This window comes from Prunus avium, chromosome 6, assembly GCF_965620075.1.
Source record: "Prunus avium chromosome 6, drPruAviu1.hap1.1, whole genome shotgun sequence".
NCBI lineage: Eukaryota > Viridiplantae > Streptophyta > Magnoliopsida > Rosales > Rosaceae > Prunus > Prunus avium.
Window position 1 is genome coordinate 24,254,903 of NC_142289.1, and position 17,786 is coordinate 24,272,688.

The following is a 17,786-nucleotide window of genomic DNA, read 5'->3' on the forward strand; positions in this document are numbered from 1 at the left end:
TATTATGGTGTGTTTGTGAATAATGTTGAGCGTAATGGCTTACCTAAGCTTATTCTAAGTTTTAGGTCTGAGATACTTTAATTTACGAAAGCCCAAGCAGGTTAGTGTGAGCCGGCTAACCCCTCCAATACGTTTTAAGAGGCCAACTAGGGTTCTAGCGCTAGGGTCAGGGCTGGCCCATTAAACGACATATTTAAAAGTGAACTTTAGGGTTTAGCGCTCAGCTGGTTACAAAGGAAAAAAGGTCCAAAAATGGGAGAGAGAATTTAGAAAAGGGAAAAAGAAATTCTGGAGGCAAACTGACGACTGGAGTTTAGAGAGGAGGGTTCGAGAAGGTAACAATTCGTCTCTCCTTCTGAATTCGATATTAAGAAACTAAACATCCCAAGCTTTCTGTACGTATACAGATCTTCACATTTGGACAAGTACGCAAATTATGGGGATTTTTCAAAGTTGATTCAGTTTCATAATTAATAGACAACATGGAATTTGAACTCCCTTTGACCTAAACTTTTGAAATGATGGAAAGAGGTATGGCTACTATGACATTGTAAAATCTCGTGGTCATGACACTTATGGTTATTTTATAAGACTAATTTGATAACAATCAATAAAATGGAAAATAATAAGGATATAGTGAATGAAGTAGTTCTGTTTTGGGCTTGGTCAATGATTTTTAAATTTTGTTTTGCTAAAGATCAATGGGCCTAAATTAAAGCATTAGAGCCTGTTTAATTTGTACTTAGAAGGACGTTTTTACCCTTTTTACTATTTAGCTCGTATTTTTCTGTTTTCAACGTCTCAATTGGTCACTCGTGTGTTGTTTATGTTCAAGCACTCCTACGATTTCGCTCTAGTCTTGTTCTTCGTTTTTTGATTTTTGTTATGGCGAGCTAGATCCTTCATGCGTTTCGTGATTACTATCCTTCCTTCATTTTGGTGTGATTTGAGGTATGAACTTTAGGTTTTGATTTTTGTTCAATTTGTTTTTATATTTGAGCGATTTTTGTTCGTTGATTTTGTTTGTGTATTTGGTTCGGGGTGTTCCATTTCTTTTATGTTTCGTTGCTCTTTCTGTGATCAGATCTTAAATTCTTATTTGTGTTTGATTTTTCAGTGTTAGGCGTTGTTCTCTTGTTTTGGTTCTCTAGTGAGGTGCTGGTTGCTATTCAGGTATGTGTTCTTCGAATGTTTTTGTTTATTTTTAATTCTCATAGTATTTTTGGTGTTTTTCGTAGTATTAGGTTTTGTTTTGAGTTGATATTGTGATTTAGTTGTAGTTTTTGGAATTTGATCAGAAACTGCATTGCAGTTTACGTTGATTTATTATTGATTTGAAGATTTTTTTTTTTTTTTTTTTTTTTGATTATCAAGGGTTAACTGGAGAGCTAACACTACTACAAAAAGGGCAAAAGACGACCACAAAAAGACGACGGTAGAACAAAAAACCGTCGTTGTTTTTAAAAAGACGACGGTAATAAAAAACCGTCGTGGATAAGTGACTTAAACAACTAAAAAATGGAGATATTGTTGAGAATTTTTTTATAACGACGCACACAAATAAAAAAGCGTCGTCTTATTAAAAAGCTTTTCTTCAGAGTTAAAATCTGACCAAAAAACAAGCGTCGTCTTTTAAAACTCAAGTGTCTTTTTTTTGGTAAAGACATGGTTGTTTTGAAAGAACTGTCGTCTATTATAAGTAAAGACGACGGTTTTTTTATAAAACGGGTCGTCTATTATTAAGTAAAGACGACCCTTTTTATATGAAAAGGGTCGTCTATTATGAAGTAAAGACGACCCTTTTTATATGAAAATGGTCGTCTATTATATGTAAAGACGACGGTTTTTTTTATAAAAAGGGTCGTCTATTATTAAGTAAAGACGACGGTTTTTTTATAAAAAGGGTCATTTTTATAAAAAGGGTCGTCTATTATATTTAAAAATGACGGTTTTTTTTTATGAAAATGGTCGTCTATTATATGTAAAGACGACGGTTTTTTTATAAAAAGGGTCGTCTATTATTAAGTAAAGACGACGGTTTTTTTATAAAAAAGGTCGTCTATTATGAAGTAAAGATGACGGTTTTTTTTTTTAAAGGGTCGTCTATTATGAAGTAAAGATGACGGTTTTTTTTTAAAAGGGTCGTCTATTATGAAGTAAAGATGACGGTTTTTTTTAAAAAAGGGTCATCTATTATGAAGTAAAGATGACAGTTTTTTTTAAAAAGGGTCGTCTATTATATGAAAAGATGACGGTTTGTTTTTAAAAAGGGTCGTCCATTGTGAAGTAAAGATGACGGTTTTTTAAAAACAAGATTTAACGGTTATTTCAACTCTGATTTTGATGATTTTTTACAGCTACACTCCTTGACCCTATATGAATACAATGACTGCATTCGATCGTCAATTTAAAATATTTACACTAGTGGATACCACAAAATCTTATGTTATATTTAATGAAAGTATAAATAAACTCTTAATTGTTAGTGAATATATTGTTTTGATGGCATACGCATTCTACGAAACTAGTTTCAACGATCCAACCGTCAAACTTGTTTGTTTACGCATCGAGATCATATACGCCAAAAATCGGAAAAATAAATAAATCAGAGATCATGTAACGGGACAAAACATTTTGACGGTTATAAACGAAAAATCAAGATTTAACGGTTATTTCAACTCTGATTTTGATGATTTTTTACAGCTACACTCCTTGACCCTATGTGAATACAATGACTGCATTCGATCGTCAATTTAAAATATTTACACTAGTGGATACCACAAAATCTTATGTTGTATTTAATAAAAGTATAAATAAACTCTTGATTGTTAGTGAATATATTGTTTTGATGGCATACGCATTCTACGAAACTAGTTTCAACGATCCAACCGTCAAATTTGTTTGTTTACACTTCGAGATCATATACGCCAAAAATCGGAAAAAATAAACATTCAGAGATTAAGTAATAGGACAAAACTTTTCGACGGTTATAAACGAAAATTCAAGATTTAACGGTTATTTCAACTTTGATTTTGATGATTTTTTACAGCTACACTCCTTGACCCTATATGAATACAATGAACCAATTCGATCGTCAATTTAAAATATTTACACTAGTGGATACCACAAAATCTTATGTTATATTTAATAAAAGTATAAATAAACTCTTAATTGTTAGTGAATATATTGTTTTGATGGCATACGCATTCTACGAAACTAATTTCAACGATCAAACCGTCAAACTTGTTTGTTTACGCATTGAGATCATATACGCCAAAAATCGGAAAAAAAAATAAATCAGAGATCAAGTAACGGGACAAAACATTTTGACGGTTACAAACGAAAAATCAAGATTTAACGGTTATTTTAACTCCGATTTTGATGATTTTTTACAGCTACACTCCTTGACCCTATATGAATACAATGACTCAATTTGATCTTCAATTTAAAATATTTACACTAGTGGATACCACAAAATCATATGTTGTATTTAATGAAAGTATAAATAAAAAAGGGTCGTCTATTGTGAAGTAAAGATGACGGTTTTTTTTTAAAAAGGGTCGTCTATTATGAAGTATAGATGACGCTTTTTTAAAAAAAGGGTCGTCTATTGTGAAGTAAAGATGACGGTTTTTTAAAAAAAGGGTCGTCTATTATGAAGTAAAGACGACCCTTTTTATATGAAAATGGTCGTCTATTATGAAGTAAAGACAACCCTTTTATATAAAAAGGGTCGTCTATTATATGTAAAGACGACTCTTTTTATATGAAAATGGTCGTCTATTATGAAGTAAAGACGACAGTTTTTATATGAAAATGGTCGTCTATTATATGTTAAGATGACGGTTTTTTTTTTTAAAGCGTCGTCTTTTAAAACACGCTAAAAAATGGCCGCTTAAGTGAATTCGTGCTCGACAAATTTTCAAATTTTCACCCGTCTTTGAAAACCTTATCTCTCATTAACAAGCGTCGTCTTTTAAAACACGCTAAAAAAAGGCTACTTAAGTGAATTCGCGCTCGATAAATTTTCAGATTTTCCCCCGTCTCTGAAAACCTTATCTCTCCCTCCTTGAAACCCTCCTGCACTCTCTAAAACACCCTCATGAAACTCTCTACAAAATCATCAAAAAATCGATATCAATGAAGGAGTTGAGAGATTGAGGTCTTCGCAGATCCATAAGATGTAGAGGGACGTTCTGTATTTGAGAATCAAAGCTGGTTGAAAGGTTTGATTTGAAAGATCTCGACCTTCACTTTCTTCAAAGAAGATCTCGCTCTCAGGCACTCAACTCGCTCATCAAACTCAGCGACTCGATCTAGAAAGACTTATGGAAATCGGTATATATATATATATATGTTTGTTCATGTATTGTGCTAATTTCGTGGGATTTAAGTGAGTTTCTCATTTGGGTTTTTTATAAATATGCACAGCCGTCCCACAAGGCCTTCGTAATCAAGAAGAAGCTGACGAAGAAGATGAGGCAAAACATACCCATCCCTCACTAGATCTGTTTGTTTTTGGACCGACAACATCATCAGGTCCAAAATACTTTTTGTTTTTGTTGTTTACTTTAATTATTTTGGAATTTCATTGTTAATTTTCTGAATCTCTGATTTTTCATTTGTTATGGTGCCACCACAAGAACAGGTACTTTGCCAATTATGCCAATTGTGTTCTGCTGTCATTCTAGAGCTGCATAGATCTTTTTGCTAAGATTACTGCTAAACAAGTTTATGTTTAAGAGTATTGGGGTCTCTTTCGTGCAGGTCTTTCTTTTTCCGACACCAACAACTTGGAAAATGTGCAAGAAGGAAGAGCTAAGTCAACCCAAGAACAAATTGATGAAGTTAAAATCAAATTAGTAGAATTTGTGAGCTCCGTTATTTCTAATTATAGGTAGGAAGTATGTATGTAATAGAATAAAGATTGGTTGACTATGTAATAACTATTGACTCTTCAAAAAACTAAAGATAATAAAACGATGGTTTTATTGGAAAAACCGTCATCTGTATATATTATCAATGACCTCTTTTAACACCATAACATCTTTTTATATACAATCAACGACGGTTTTACTAAAAAATCGTTGTCTTAGAGTTAATAGACGACAATATTTCAAGAAATCGTCGTCTTCACATTTAATAGATGATGGCTTTTTAACAAAACCGACGTCTTTGGATATAATAAAACATAGTTCTTTACTTAATAATAGACGACCATTTTTATAAAAAAACCGTCGTCTTTACATATAATAGACGACCCTTTTTATATGAAAAGGGTCGTCTTTACTTCATAATAGACGACCATTTTCATATAAAAAGGGTTGTCTTTACTTCATAATAGACGACGTTTTTTTTATAAAAAGGGTCGTCTTTACTTCATAATAGACGACCATTTTCATATAAAAGGGTCGTCTTTACGTCATAATAGACGACGGTTTTGAGTAAAAGCGTCGTCTATTTACATATAATAGACGACGGTTTTGAGTAAAAGCGTCGTCTTTAGAAATAATAGTCGACGGGGATTTATTGTCGTGGTTTTATGCATCAAAAGATGTCGCTTGATTTCACGACGGTTGAAAAACCGAATACATGACGGTGGATTACCGTCGTCTATTTCGATTTTTGTAGTAGTGTAAACCTTGAGCCATAAGCGATTAACATGATTCTATGTTCAAATGCAAAATTGAAATTAAAAAATTAAATTAGAACATGCATTGCAGTTTCTGATTTGTATTGTCATCCTAATACCAATTCTTTTTGTTTTGTTTTGTTTTTTCAGGGTTTTATCCTTTGGCATTTGCAGTTGTCAATTCAAAGATTGAGGATTTCCTGAGGATAATTGGACGTGGTTTCTCAATCATTTGTCAGGCATTTTGGTACCAATGGGCCGAGTGGTGACATTTTTTTGGGATCACAACCAAGGTCTGTTCAAGTCAATGGTTATTGTGTTTCCTGCTTGGCCTCACTCCTATTGCTACTTCCATTTGAAGTGGAATTTAATTTTAAAATATGCAAAGTCAGGTTTTGGGAAAGTACTTCAAGAAATGGTGTTGAAACTTTTTGCTAGATGTGCATTTGTAGTTATGGAGTTTGAGTTTCAAGATGCAATGGATGAACTGTTGGTAGTTGGTAGTGCTAAGGTGAAGTCTTTTATTGCTAATCTTTCTAATGAGCACTACGCCAATTAGGGGTGGTCATCGGAACCGAAGAACTGATCAACCGAACCAAATTGGACGGGAAAAAACCGAAAAAAACCGTATTCACCAAAAAGTCAAACCCAATTCAAAAAACCAAACCGAATCGGTTCCTGTTGCAGTTCTATACCCCAATGAACTGAACCGGGCAAATTAAAAAATATATAATTTTAATATTTATTTATATCCAATGCTATATTTTTAAGCTCATAACTAATATTTACCCAAGTTCAATTTTAAAACATCTCTCTTTTCTAGTCTTAATATTTCTTTTTGTATGAAATTGGATAATTTGTTACTTTTCAAGCAAAATAAATAAATTTTCAGTTGAAATTTGTATTAAAATTTTTTTTTTTTAAAAATAATAATAATAATCCTGTTCAAAATCGAACCGGACCGAAATTGTACCAAAACTGATTCAACCAAAACCTGACAGTTTTATAAATTTTTTTGTTAAAATCGGACCGAACCGAATCAAATAAATAGTACTTGATTCGGTTCCATTTTGAAGCAAAAATCGGTCCACATCGAACCGTGCCCGCCACTAATGCCAATGCATATTTTGATGGAAAGCTCTATGGTGAGATGGTGAATAGCTTGGCGGAATCCTTTAATAACTGGATTGGGGAACTGCTTCAACTGCTGGTGTTACCATTGATTAATGGACTTCGAAAGAAGTTAATGGTGATGAATTATAACAGTATTATCGAATCAGAGAAGTGGACTACAATTCTCTGTCCTATGATGGAGAAAGATTTGAAGAATAAGGTAGAGGTAGGTAGGACTTGGAATGTTAGGCGTTCTAGTGCTAAGTTGTTTGAAGTGTCTGGGGATTTTTCTGTTGTGGTTGATTGTGAGTTAAGGACATGTTCGTGTTGTCTTTGGCAAATTAATGTATTTCTGTGTACGCATGTAGTGGCTGCAATTCTATGAAACAGAAAGTCTGTTTATGATTATGTCGAGTGCTACTTCAAATCTAAATTTTTTCGGAAAGCCTATGAGAGTCCTATTTTTCCTATACCAGACATTGGGAAGGGCTTGGGCAGCAAAGGTTCAGTTAGTTCAGTTGTCCTTCCTTCAATCACTAAGAGGCTAGCCAGAAGACCACCAACAAAGAGAATCAAGTCTTTTGCTGAAGCTACAAGCCCATTGAAATTAATGTAGTCAATGTAGTGTTGAAGGCCACACAAAAAAAGACTTGCAAGGCCGTTATATGAACATTCTTTTCATTTTATGTTTTTAGATGATAGTTTAGGGCATTTTTAACAAATATATGCATTGTAGCTTCTATTAATTAATGAGAAATAGGTAAACATATGTCATCATTGGATATTGGTACAAGTGTTTTTAAATTATTTGAGCTTATGGAATTTTTTGTAAATGGTTGTGTTTCTTACTCTTTTTTTTTACTTGTGTTAATGAGCAATTTGCTGTTGGGAGCTTTGGTTTACTTGTCTTAACGGTTGTTGTTTATCAGAAACTGTCGTGCAGTTTTTGGTCTGTTCAGTAGAATTTTTATGAAGCATATGATTGAATTTGAGCAAGATTTTTTGTCAATTGTGTATTGAAATTTATAAAATTCTCTTTGCATTTTGAAGTTCATTTGGATTTGAGCATCTGTTATGATAGATGTGTTTCAAGGTTTCATGCTGATAATTGTTGCTGCATCTTTATCAAAAATTGTAGTGTAGTTTCTGTTTAAGTTGCATTTGAACTTAGTTTTAGTACTTTGATCATGGCTTTGCCTTTTGGTTTCTTTTCAAATTTGTTTGATTTTTTGTCATAAACTACTTTGCAGTTTCCGTTTGTTGCAGTTTTTGGTCAGCAACTGTTTGTTCTTTATATTTTGTTTTTTTTATAATAGTAGATATTTTACATCCTGTTCTAAGATTATATGACAGTAGAGATATGTAACAAATCTTTTCTAAGATCCAATAACAAGATAATTTCATTTCAAAATAATTACAAACATCTAGAAAAATTAAGATACATATTGTCTTGAGTTACTAAAATTAAATAACAAGATATGATTAATCAGACAGTTTTTGTGATGTAGGAGTTTTGTGATGTATTTCGCCCTATAGTCATTCATGAAATTCTTATCAACACTTATTTGGAATGGGTTGTCCTTGTGCTATTTGATCCATGTAGAACATGACAAACATGTCACAATCCAACTTGCAAATGAGTATGCGATTAGTTTTTGGTTTTGAATGATTTCAAATTGTATTGAATAGTTGAGTGGAAACAATTCTTACGAATATGAACTTTGTTGAGCACAGTCTGTGTCCTCCTCAAATGTAAATTGACATGGACTTTACAGAATCCAATTGAGAGTCTGTTCTTCATTTGTGGATTCTGGTATAGGTCTAGGGGGCTCGTCCTTTTGCTTCACAAGTTTTGGTATTGTCCTACTTTGTAAGAAAGCTTGTGCTCTAGGTCTCATGTATTGCAGCCACACTTCAGGTCTCATGTATTGCAGCCACCCTTCAACAACATTAACCTGTTTAGAAAGGAAGAAAAAAAAAAGGAAGGGGTAATCAATGTTTTGCATTTTATAGTTTTGGTATAAAATTAGATAGTAGGTATAATAACTAACTGCATTGCAAGTCATGTTTGTGCTGTGAAATTAAGATAGGTTCATTCCACTTACAATATCATGAGCAATGTCAACACATCTCTTTTCTTGCTCCCAGTGACCTTAGTGAATTGTAGTGTATCCACTTTTGTTCTAATTTGTGAAACGCCAGGAGGGTGTAGTGGAACTCGGTGCTTGAAATGATTGGGAAAAATAGCATTGCATTTCCCGAGCTTTTCCAACCAAGGTTCATACATGGCTCTATGCCATGATGGCTCCATGAAGTTTTGCATGTATGACTGCAAGCATTGAATGACAATTGGTTAGTATATTTTTTTTCGAAAACTGCAGTGCAATGTCTGTTTAATCAATTTTGAATTTTGAAAATTATTCTTACCCAAGTCCATGTAGACATGTACTATGGAATGTCTGTTTGCATGGGATCTATTTTCCCCTCCTGTATTTGTATATAAACTTCAATAACCTGTTTCACATTGATTTGAGAAAAATGGAATTGTTAATGTGTAATATAGTAGGCACAAATAAGAAGCAGTGCAGTGTGTGTTTTAGAATTAGTAGTTTAGACTTACGTTTTGTGATAGTTCAAAGTCCCATACAATATCTTTGATATCACGGTTGGAAATTTTTTCATCATGGTGTCCTTCCCATAAGTTATCGCTGTGGATTTGAATACATGAAATTTACATGATTAGTGTCACTTTAATTGTAATTAAAAGATGAAATAATTATTCTTTTGGGTTAGGGATATTACCTTGTTTCATGACCAAAAAAGCCATGAGATATAAAATATTGAAAAATTAATTGAAAATGACCCATGAAATGTTAATTAAAAAAACTTAATAATTAATTGAAAATGAGAAATAATATTAAAAAATTTAAAATAGTCTAACAAATTTAAAATAGTCTAAAATAGTCTCTACCCCAAAAAAAAAAAAAAAAAAAAAACTCTCAGCAACACAGCAACCCGTCCTCATCTTCTCTTCGCAGCCGCTTCCCCATTACCACCACTAACTCTCACCTCCTCCCTCCTCTCCTTCTCCCGCTGCAGACATTGGCCAGACCCCTCCCACAACCCCCACCCAACTCCGATACCATATCACCACACCCAACTCCGATACCATATCACCACACCCAACCCCTTCCCTCACGCTAACCCCACAGAACAAACCTCACCCAACCACCACCTCTCTCTCTCTCTCTCTCTCTCTCTCTCTCTCTCTCCACCCAAGCCTCCACCGTCCCTCTACTTGATCCCCCATGCCGCCCAAATCTACCATGCCTTACCCATTGCCGAGATCACCAAGCCATACCCACTAGGGATGGCAAAAATCCCTGCGGGGTCGGGTCCCCGACCTTAACGGGGGAAGATTTCGAGGCCAAACAGGTATCGGGTATGGGGATCCTTGAACTTGAAATATCCCCGACGGGTATGGGGAGGGGATGGTATTGGTGTCCCCATCCTCGAACTCGACTCGAATATATATATGTTTATATTTAAATAAATATATATATAATTATAATATTTATGTTTAACCCTAAGTTAACCTCCCTCTCCTAATTCTTCCTAATCTTCTTTGGAATTTTATATTGATGTGATTTTGAATAGTTGAGTTAAACTTTATAGTTAATTTGGATGTGTTGAATGATAATTTAATATGAAACTTAATGTTAAAATGTATGATAAATATTTTTTTCAAAAAAAATCGGGGATTAGGGGCGGGTATGGGGGATAGTCCCCCGATGGGGATGGGGACGGGGATTCCCTGAAACCTATTAAACGGGGATGGGTTAGGGGACGGGGGCGAGGATGGTGAGCGGGGACGGGGATGGTATTGTTATACGCAGCCCCTACCCGACCCGTTGCCATCCCTAATACCCACTGCTCACAACTAACCCAACTTGCAGTGAGAAGAAGGAAGAAGAAGAGTGCGATGCGGGCAAAGATGAGATGAAACCTATTTTGGGATGAAGGGAAAAGGGGCTGTCATTTCAGAAAAGTAGTAAGGGCGTTATGGGAAAAATGAAAAAATCATTAAAAGGAACCGGCTATTTTTTTTTTTCAAAGCAGCTTTGAGAAGTTGGTTCCAACCTGCTTTGAAAAACTGCTTTGGATGACCCGAGATTTTAAAATAAGCTGCCTTGATTTCTTTTACCAAACACTTTCAGTTGGAAAAATTAGTTTTAAAGCCGCTTATTCTTTAAGCACCGCAATCCCCAACGCTACCTTAATTAGTTGAGTCATAAATTGAAAACCCATAAAAAAGAGTCTTGCATTAGGCTAGATTAAGGAACTAGAATTGATCACTAATATGTGTGGGAATGACACTCGTATTTGCATCACACTACACTACAAATCAATTCGTGCACTTGCAAGTTTTAATTTGATTTAAATTAATCTAATGTTTAGGTTGGTCTAAACGCACAGTAGTCCCTGCTTGGTAAAGGATTAGTGTTTTCAAAGCATAATCATCTGGAAATTGATGGCAATACAGCTGCAAATTGGGCATGAAGTATAACTGGCATACTATTAACTTCTGAGTACTTTACATTTGTTCGAGGGAACTTGGTTGCTTGGCGAGTGCAAAAGCATAATAGAGAGGGACGACTAAAGGTATTTGTGTACGAATCCTGTAGATTATCCGACATCATACTAATGCCGGGCCCACTTACTAAAAAGGGATGAGACTTTCTGCATTAATTTCGGCAGAGTCTCCCCTGAAAATCGGACATTTCCCAAAATTTTAAACCTGTTAAAACACAATTTTAAACCAACCAGCAACATGCACAAAATAACGACAAGCAATTTACATCATAGGCCTCTACCTTACATTCAACCCTAACAAGGGCGATAACAGAGCATATCTAAAGTAAATTCAGTTTACAAATGGAACTGAATTCAACATAAACAAAATAGATAAAGATTGTCCTACACAAAGTCGAGGCTCGGCTTTGCTGCTCAGCTCAAGTCTACTACTGTCTGGGGGGCGCAAAACAAAAAATGTGTGAATAGACAAAAATAAGGTTTTGTTATATTTAAAAACAACATAAAATAACCCCCACCGTTTGGAAAGCGATGCCAAAAACATGCAATTGAATCTACGCATACATAATGAAATCGATGTACTCTTATATCCCCGATATAATACGATGGTATCCAAGTCATGTCTTTGACTTCAACCCAACCCATTCCCAAAACATAGGATTATAAAACTGAATATGTAAGAATGACTTTAAAATAATCAACTTATATATTTATATATACATACATACGAATATATAGTTATATACATTCTGACTACGGTAACTCATATACTATGTAAAAATATATGTACCCTAAATTCCATAAATATATGAATAATAATATATATATATATATATATATATATAATATATGTACTCTAAATTCCATAAATTCTTATGCAGACATCCGGATGTTATTATCGTGTGGACGCCGTGTATTTTGTACTACCCCTCTCTGTTTTTCTGTCTGTTTACAATAGGATCTGCACGATAATAACGTGCGGACATCCGGATAAGAGAATAACAGTATATATATATATATGTATATAATAAAGTATCACACCAACACAAGTACTAGGGGAAACAATCCAACATGGGGATTGTTTGACTACCCGCGGGGTTTCAACTTTCTACTCTGCGTCTAGGGATGAGCTGTCCAACCGGGGGACTACTACTCTGGGACTACTACTCTACAGTACACATGCCGGAAATTTCAACGCCACGTGTGGCTAAATCCAACCACTAAGTCTTATGCGCGCAGACTGCTTTATCACACGCTGGATAATCCAATGCCACGTGTGAGTATAGTAACCAGGGGAGGGTACTTAGCATGGTGCAATCACATATTTATATAACAATCAACAAAGTACCCTAACTCATATTAATCCCTTGGCCATTTATTTAATCACAGAGTGAATAACAATTTCTCAAAGCATATAATCCATATTCAAAACAATTATAAACCTAAAATATCAAAATAGTAGAAATTTTCATAATTAAACTATATATATAAATTCCATAGTCAGAATAATCCATTTTTTCATGCATGGTAATTTAATCGATAAAAATAATGCATTTTCAAAACAAAGTCCACTCACAAGAAGTTCGACACTGCGTGATCCTGATAGGGTCAAGCTTGCTAAGTACAAGGTTCCAGAGTACCTATGTAAGAATACGAGGGCTAGATTAAAATAAAAAAACTTCGAACGAGACTTTAAAATAAATTCCTAGTTTTCCCGTGATTCAAAGTGTGTGATTGACGAGTGAGGAGTTTCTAAGGTCCAACTACGTGTTTTGGATGGTGAAACAGCCTCGGAAGACACTCGGTCAACCTAGTAGTAAAACTTTCCAAATTTAGTCAACTGGGCCCGTCGGGCCCACGACCTCCTATTTCCAATCTGAAAGTTCCTATGGGTTCAACAAGGTTTATTATACACATCCTGCAAATTTAGTCCGAATCGAACGGTCGGATTGCTCGATCAGATGGTCACCGTTTTACCTAATTTTTGAATCATTCAATCGAAGCATCCAGGACTCCGATTCATGATCCGCAAATTCCTATACGATCTTAGAGGTTCCTATATCAACATATTTGAAATTGGAGTCGATCCAATGGTCCGAACATATCGAACCCGGATAACGCCTAATATGCGTAAATCCGATCGACAGTCAAATGATAACCAAATTTAAATCTAGGCATACCGTCATGCTCAGGACGACATGGGGATCATTCTAGCTTAAAAACCCAACCTTGACAACCAGCCCACACACCACCACAGCCGGTGGGTGTTTAGAGAAATTTTTCGGCAATCGGAAAACTCCAAACCACCGGCCAATAATCATACCAATAGATCAAGCACATCAAGGGAAGTAACTTTATACATTTGCTCGAATGTCAATTCAACCGTTAAAAGCCTTGAACAAGCGGTTTTCTCATCGGAAAACCTAGAAAGTTTTGGCTTCGGATTTGACGATTTCTACATGGAATTGGGTCGAGTCTTTGAGGGAAAATGCAGAAGAGAGGTAAGGGAGTGGTTTGGGTGTGATAACATGGCCAGTAGTGCCCGGAGTTGGCCGACGCAACTCCTGGAACACCGGCAATCTCGGCTCCAAAATAGGGCTCAGGTTTTGCTTGAAATCAAGCTATATCTCGATGGTTTCGATCTGTAAAAGGTAGTAGGCTTAGAAGGGGGAGAGAGACAAAAATTTTGGTGGTGGTGGCGTTGAATTTGATGGCCGGAGTAGTGAGTTTGTCGGCCAACAATGGCCGGTTGTTTCTGTCGCAAGAAGGAGAGGAATCGGGGGAGGAGGAGAGAGAAAAGGGATGACGCATGAGAAAGAGAGAGACCAGGTTTTTAAAAAAAATCTGACTTTGAATTATTTACAGTTGTGCCACTGGACTTCCGTTGATCGTAACTTCTTCGTTACAACTTCAATTTGAGCTCACTATGTGTCTACGAACACGTAACGACGCGATCTACGTCATGGTGCCATTCATTTCCCCAAAATCCTTCCAGATTAAAAAGTGACTAAAATAACCCTACTCTCAAGGGCAAAATTGTAATTTCATAATTAATTAAATTAATTAATTTAAATGAACAATAAAAAATAGGCCCGGGGTGTCACAATTGGTATAATCCAGTTCAACATGACAAGACTACGCATGTGTCGGTGGATTGACATTTAATTAAAGAGAAATAGGAAGCTAATTTGATTACCATGCCTTTTGTGAAAACTGAAGATCAATTAGCAGACATCCTTACCAATGTAATGTCAAGTAAGGTGTTTTGTGACTCACTTGTCAAGTTGGACATTAGCGATATCTGTACATCAACTTAAGGAGAGTGTTAGCACGTGTACTTAGAATAGGAAAGATTCAAGGACAAAATATATTAAGAGTTTTTATTGGCCCGGAAGATTCAAGGACAAAATATATACATGTAATTTTCGTCTTGTCAGATAGTTTGACATGTTATATTGTCAGACTGTGAATGAAGATATTAACTACGTGAAATGATAAATATTTCTATTGATTGATAGTTTACCGGATCCTACCCAAATTATATGTTCATGCTTCCAAGCATGTCTTTGTCAAATTAGTTTGTTGACTTAAGAGCTATTATAAAATCAACAAATCCTCCAAAAAAACACAATAAAATCATCACATGGAAAAACGTCAAACACCCCTAACAATTCCTATTTGAGATAGATATATGGGAACGTATTTTTACCATGAAATGGATAGAGTTCTACTTTTTGGACACCATACATAGGGAAACTATTTCTTTCCTAGGGTTTCGAAAACTCATTTTGTGGATAGTACCTAAAACTCAAACTAATTTGTAATTATCAAACATAGGAATGTGAAAGCATGTTTTAAGAACCGCTAAACAATACCTTATTTCGCAGGGGCTTGTAGCTTCTGCGGTTGGTTGCCAACAGTGGTCTCTCATGCAAGGATTAGAGTCCAAACTAGAGGTGTCAAACGGGACGGGCCGGCCCAGCACGGCACGAGCCCAGCCCGTTTAAATGAGGCACGGCACGGCACGAGCACGAATACTAATGGGCCGTGCTCAGCACGGCACGAAAACTTGGGCCGGGCCGGGATCAAAAAATAGGTCCAATGGACCGGGCCGGCTTATGGCCCGACATGGGCCGGGCTTGGCCCGAGCCCGCTTCAAGCACGGCACGAGCCCAGGCACGAGCCCAAGCACGGCCCGAGCACGGCCCATTTAGCATTTTTTTTCTTCTCAAAAAGTCAAAATGCAATAATTTGACATCTAATGTCAGTGTTTATATGTTTTTTTTAAAATTAAAAAAATCATAACTATATATTTGATGTCTTTCATTTTAGGGAAATTACTTGGGTCCTTAGTTAATTAAACATATCAACTACAAATTAATTAAACAACATTGGACTTGATATCTAATCAATACATATGACATATACGCTTCTCTTATAATCAAAGCAAAACATTTCTTCACATATAAAATAATAAGTTGTTTAAAGATGAAAAGTTCAAGTGGACTTTGTGGAGTTGGACACTTTTTGCCCTCCGCCCTTCATATTGTTTGGATGTTTGATTGATTAATGTTTTCAAATAGTTTATAATTTCTTGCCTCTAATTATATTTTTAATGTTTATAATTTGAATTATCTAGTGGAAAAAAAAAATCAAGCGAAAAAAAATCAAATTAAATGGGTTGGTTCTTGGGCCCGAGTATGGCACGAGCCCGGCCCGGCCCGTTTAAATATGGACATGGGCTTTGGGCCGGGCCGGGATCAATGATTTTATTAAATGGGCCGGCACGGCACGGCACGAAAATGTTAAAAGCATGAGTTTAAATGGGACGGGCCGGCCCGGCACGGCCCGTTTGACACCTCTAGTCCAAACCCTTCCCTCTTTGACCCAAAACAAAAAAAAACAAAAAAATCGATTCCTTCACCGTTTAGACTCCTTTGTGACTGAAAATGCTTTCATAACTTTTGTTATGCTAAGCATATAGGGTCATCTCCATCTTGGAATTACGAAGTACAATCAAGTAATTTACCTCATCATTTATTCATATACTTTCATTTTAATAGTAGTTACTTTTAATATCGTAGAAGATTACCTACCAAACACCAAGATGAACTGACACTAGGGTTCATACCATAGTGGAAAAGTATGTTTGGCCTAAATTCAGTGGTGTCAGGTTCGAAACCTCTAGGCACCAATGTGTTTGAGCCAAATTCCTCACGGGGAATATTCACGCGTTGATTCATCCACCTTTGATCTTTAGGAGTAAATAGATCTCCCCTCTCTCTCTTCCTCGACTCCTGCGAAATAAATAGGAGTAAATAGATCACACCCCGGGGGTGTTGGCCGAAAACCCTCCGATGCCTAAGTTAGTTCAATTGGATTTCTGAGAAGAGATACGGCAATAGCTAAAATGGATGAAGTTTTCTCTCACGAGGAGAGCTGGGTGGCCTTAGCCATGTGTGGTATCACGCGGCCGTGTTAGGAGAGAGAGATGAGAGGGGCCAACGGCAAGGAGAGAGAGGGTTTTTTCGGGTGAGAAAGTGTTACCTCAAATGTCTTGTGTGGCTATGTATTTATTGTCTCCTTGTGTGCTAGGTTTTTGGGATAATAATCCTTATATGGCTAGGATTATTCTTCCCCAAAAAGATAATAGGAATTACTCATGGAAATTATTAATTAAATTAAATTAGGGTAATTAGTTTGACCTAAGGAATATTCCTTTTCCACGTGTCATCTTCTTATTGGCCAGTGAAGTATATGTTCCCACACAATGTGTGTTAGTAAATCTCCCTCCCCCTTCCCACCTTTAACCCAAAAAAAAAAACCCTAGCTGAAATGTACCCACAAAATAAAGGAAATTGTCAAAGAAAGAAAAATGAAGTGACTTTTCTACCCATTTTCCATTCAACTAATATTATTGCCAGCTATAACGAGGTCTTTCTTTATATGGTAGTTTTATTTTAAATATGAATAACCTATTTTATCATTATATGTAATTACTCTTAAGGACAAAGAACATTTAAAATAAACAATAATCTTATCACTAGACCTAATATAACAATATATGTTCCTGCAACCCTAGTTAGACTTACTTTTCAGACTTGTTTCTCAAACTATCATATATTATTTACTCATGAAGGGTGAGAGTGAAGTTAGGGAGTCTTCGAATGATGTATAAGTTGATTGTTTTTGTGTTTTTCAAGTCACGGTTGCATGGTGGTCCATGCTTACTTTCGACAGACTAGTATCGAACACGATAAGACATTTCAGTGTTGTTTCACTGAAAAATTCAAAAGAGTTTGGTTGTAAATGACTGAAATTTAACCTAATATTCGGTGGCGTTCCATAGTAAAATTGAAAGGAGTTCGGTTGTAGTGGACAAAATTTTTACTTATTATTTGGTGGTGACCTACCGAAATATATTCCTTTTTTTAGTAAGTTGTTGTCG

The 17,786-nt window shown here is 35.7% G+C and overlaps 1 protein-coding gene across 1 annotated transcript; it reads left to right on the forward strand.

Moving 5' to 3' along the window:
- The first annotated feature begins 5,885 nt into the window (after positions 1 to 5,885).
- LOC148293881 (uncharacterized) lies at positions 5,886 to 7,130 on the forward strand. Its single transcript, XM_088254632.1, has 2 exons — positions 5,886 to 6,189; positions 6,754 to 7,130. Exons 1-2 carry the CDS (start codon positions 5,886 to 5,888, stop codon positions 7,128 to 7,130), a joined length of 681 nt encoding a protein of 226 aa, XP_088110758.1.
- The last annotated feature ends 10,656 nt before the right edge of the window (positions 7,131 to 17,786 follow it).

Coding starts and splice junctions, on each gene's coding strand:
- LOC148293881 (XM_088254632.1), top strand. CDS start 5,886: ATGGGCCGAGTGGTGACATTTTTTTGGGATCACAACCAAGGTCTGTTC. Junction 6,190..6,753: donor TAATGAGCACTACGCCAATT/AGGGGTGGTCAT, acceptor CTAATGCCAATG/CATATTTTGATGGAAAGCTC.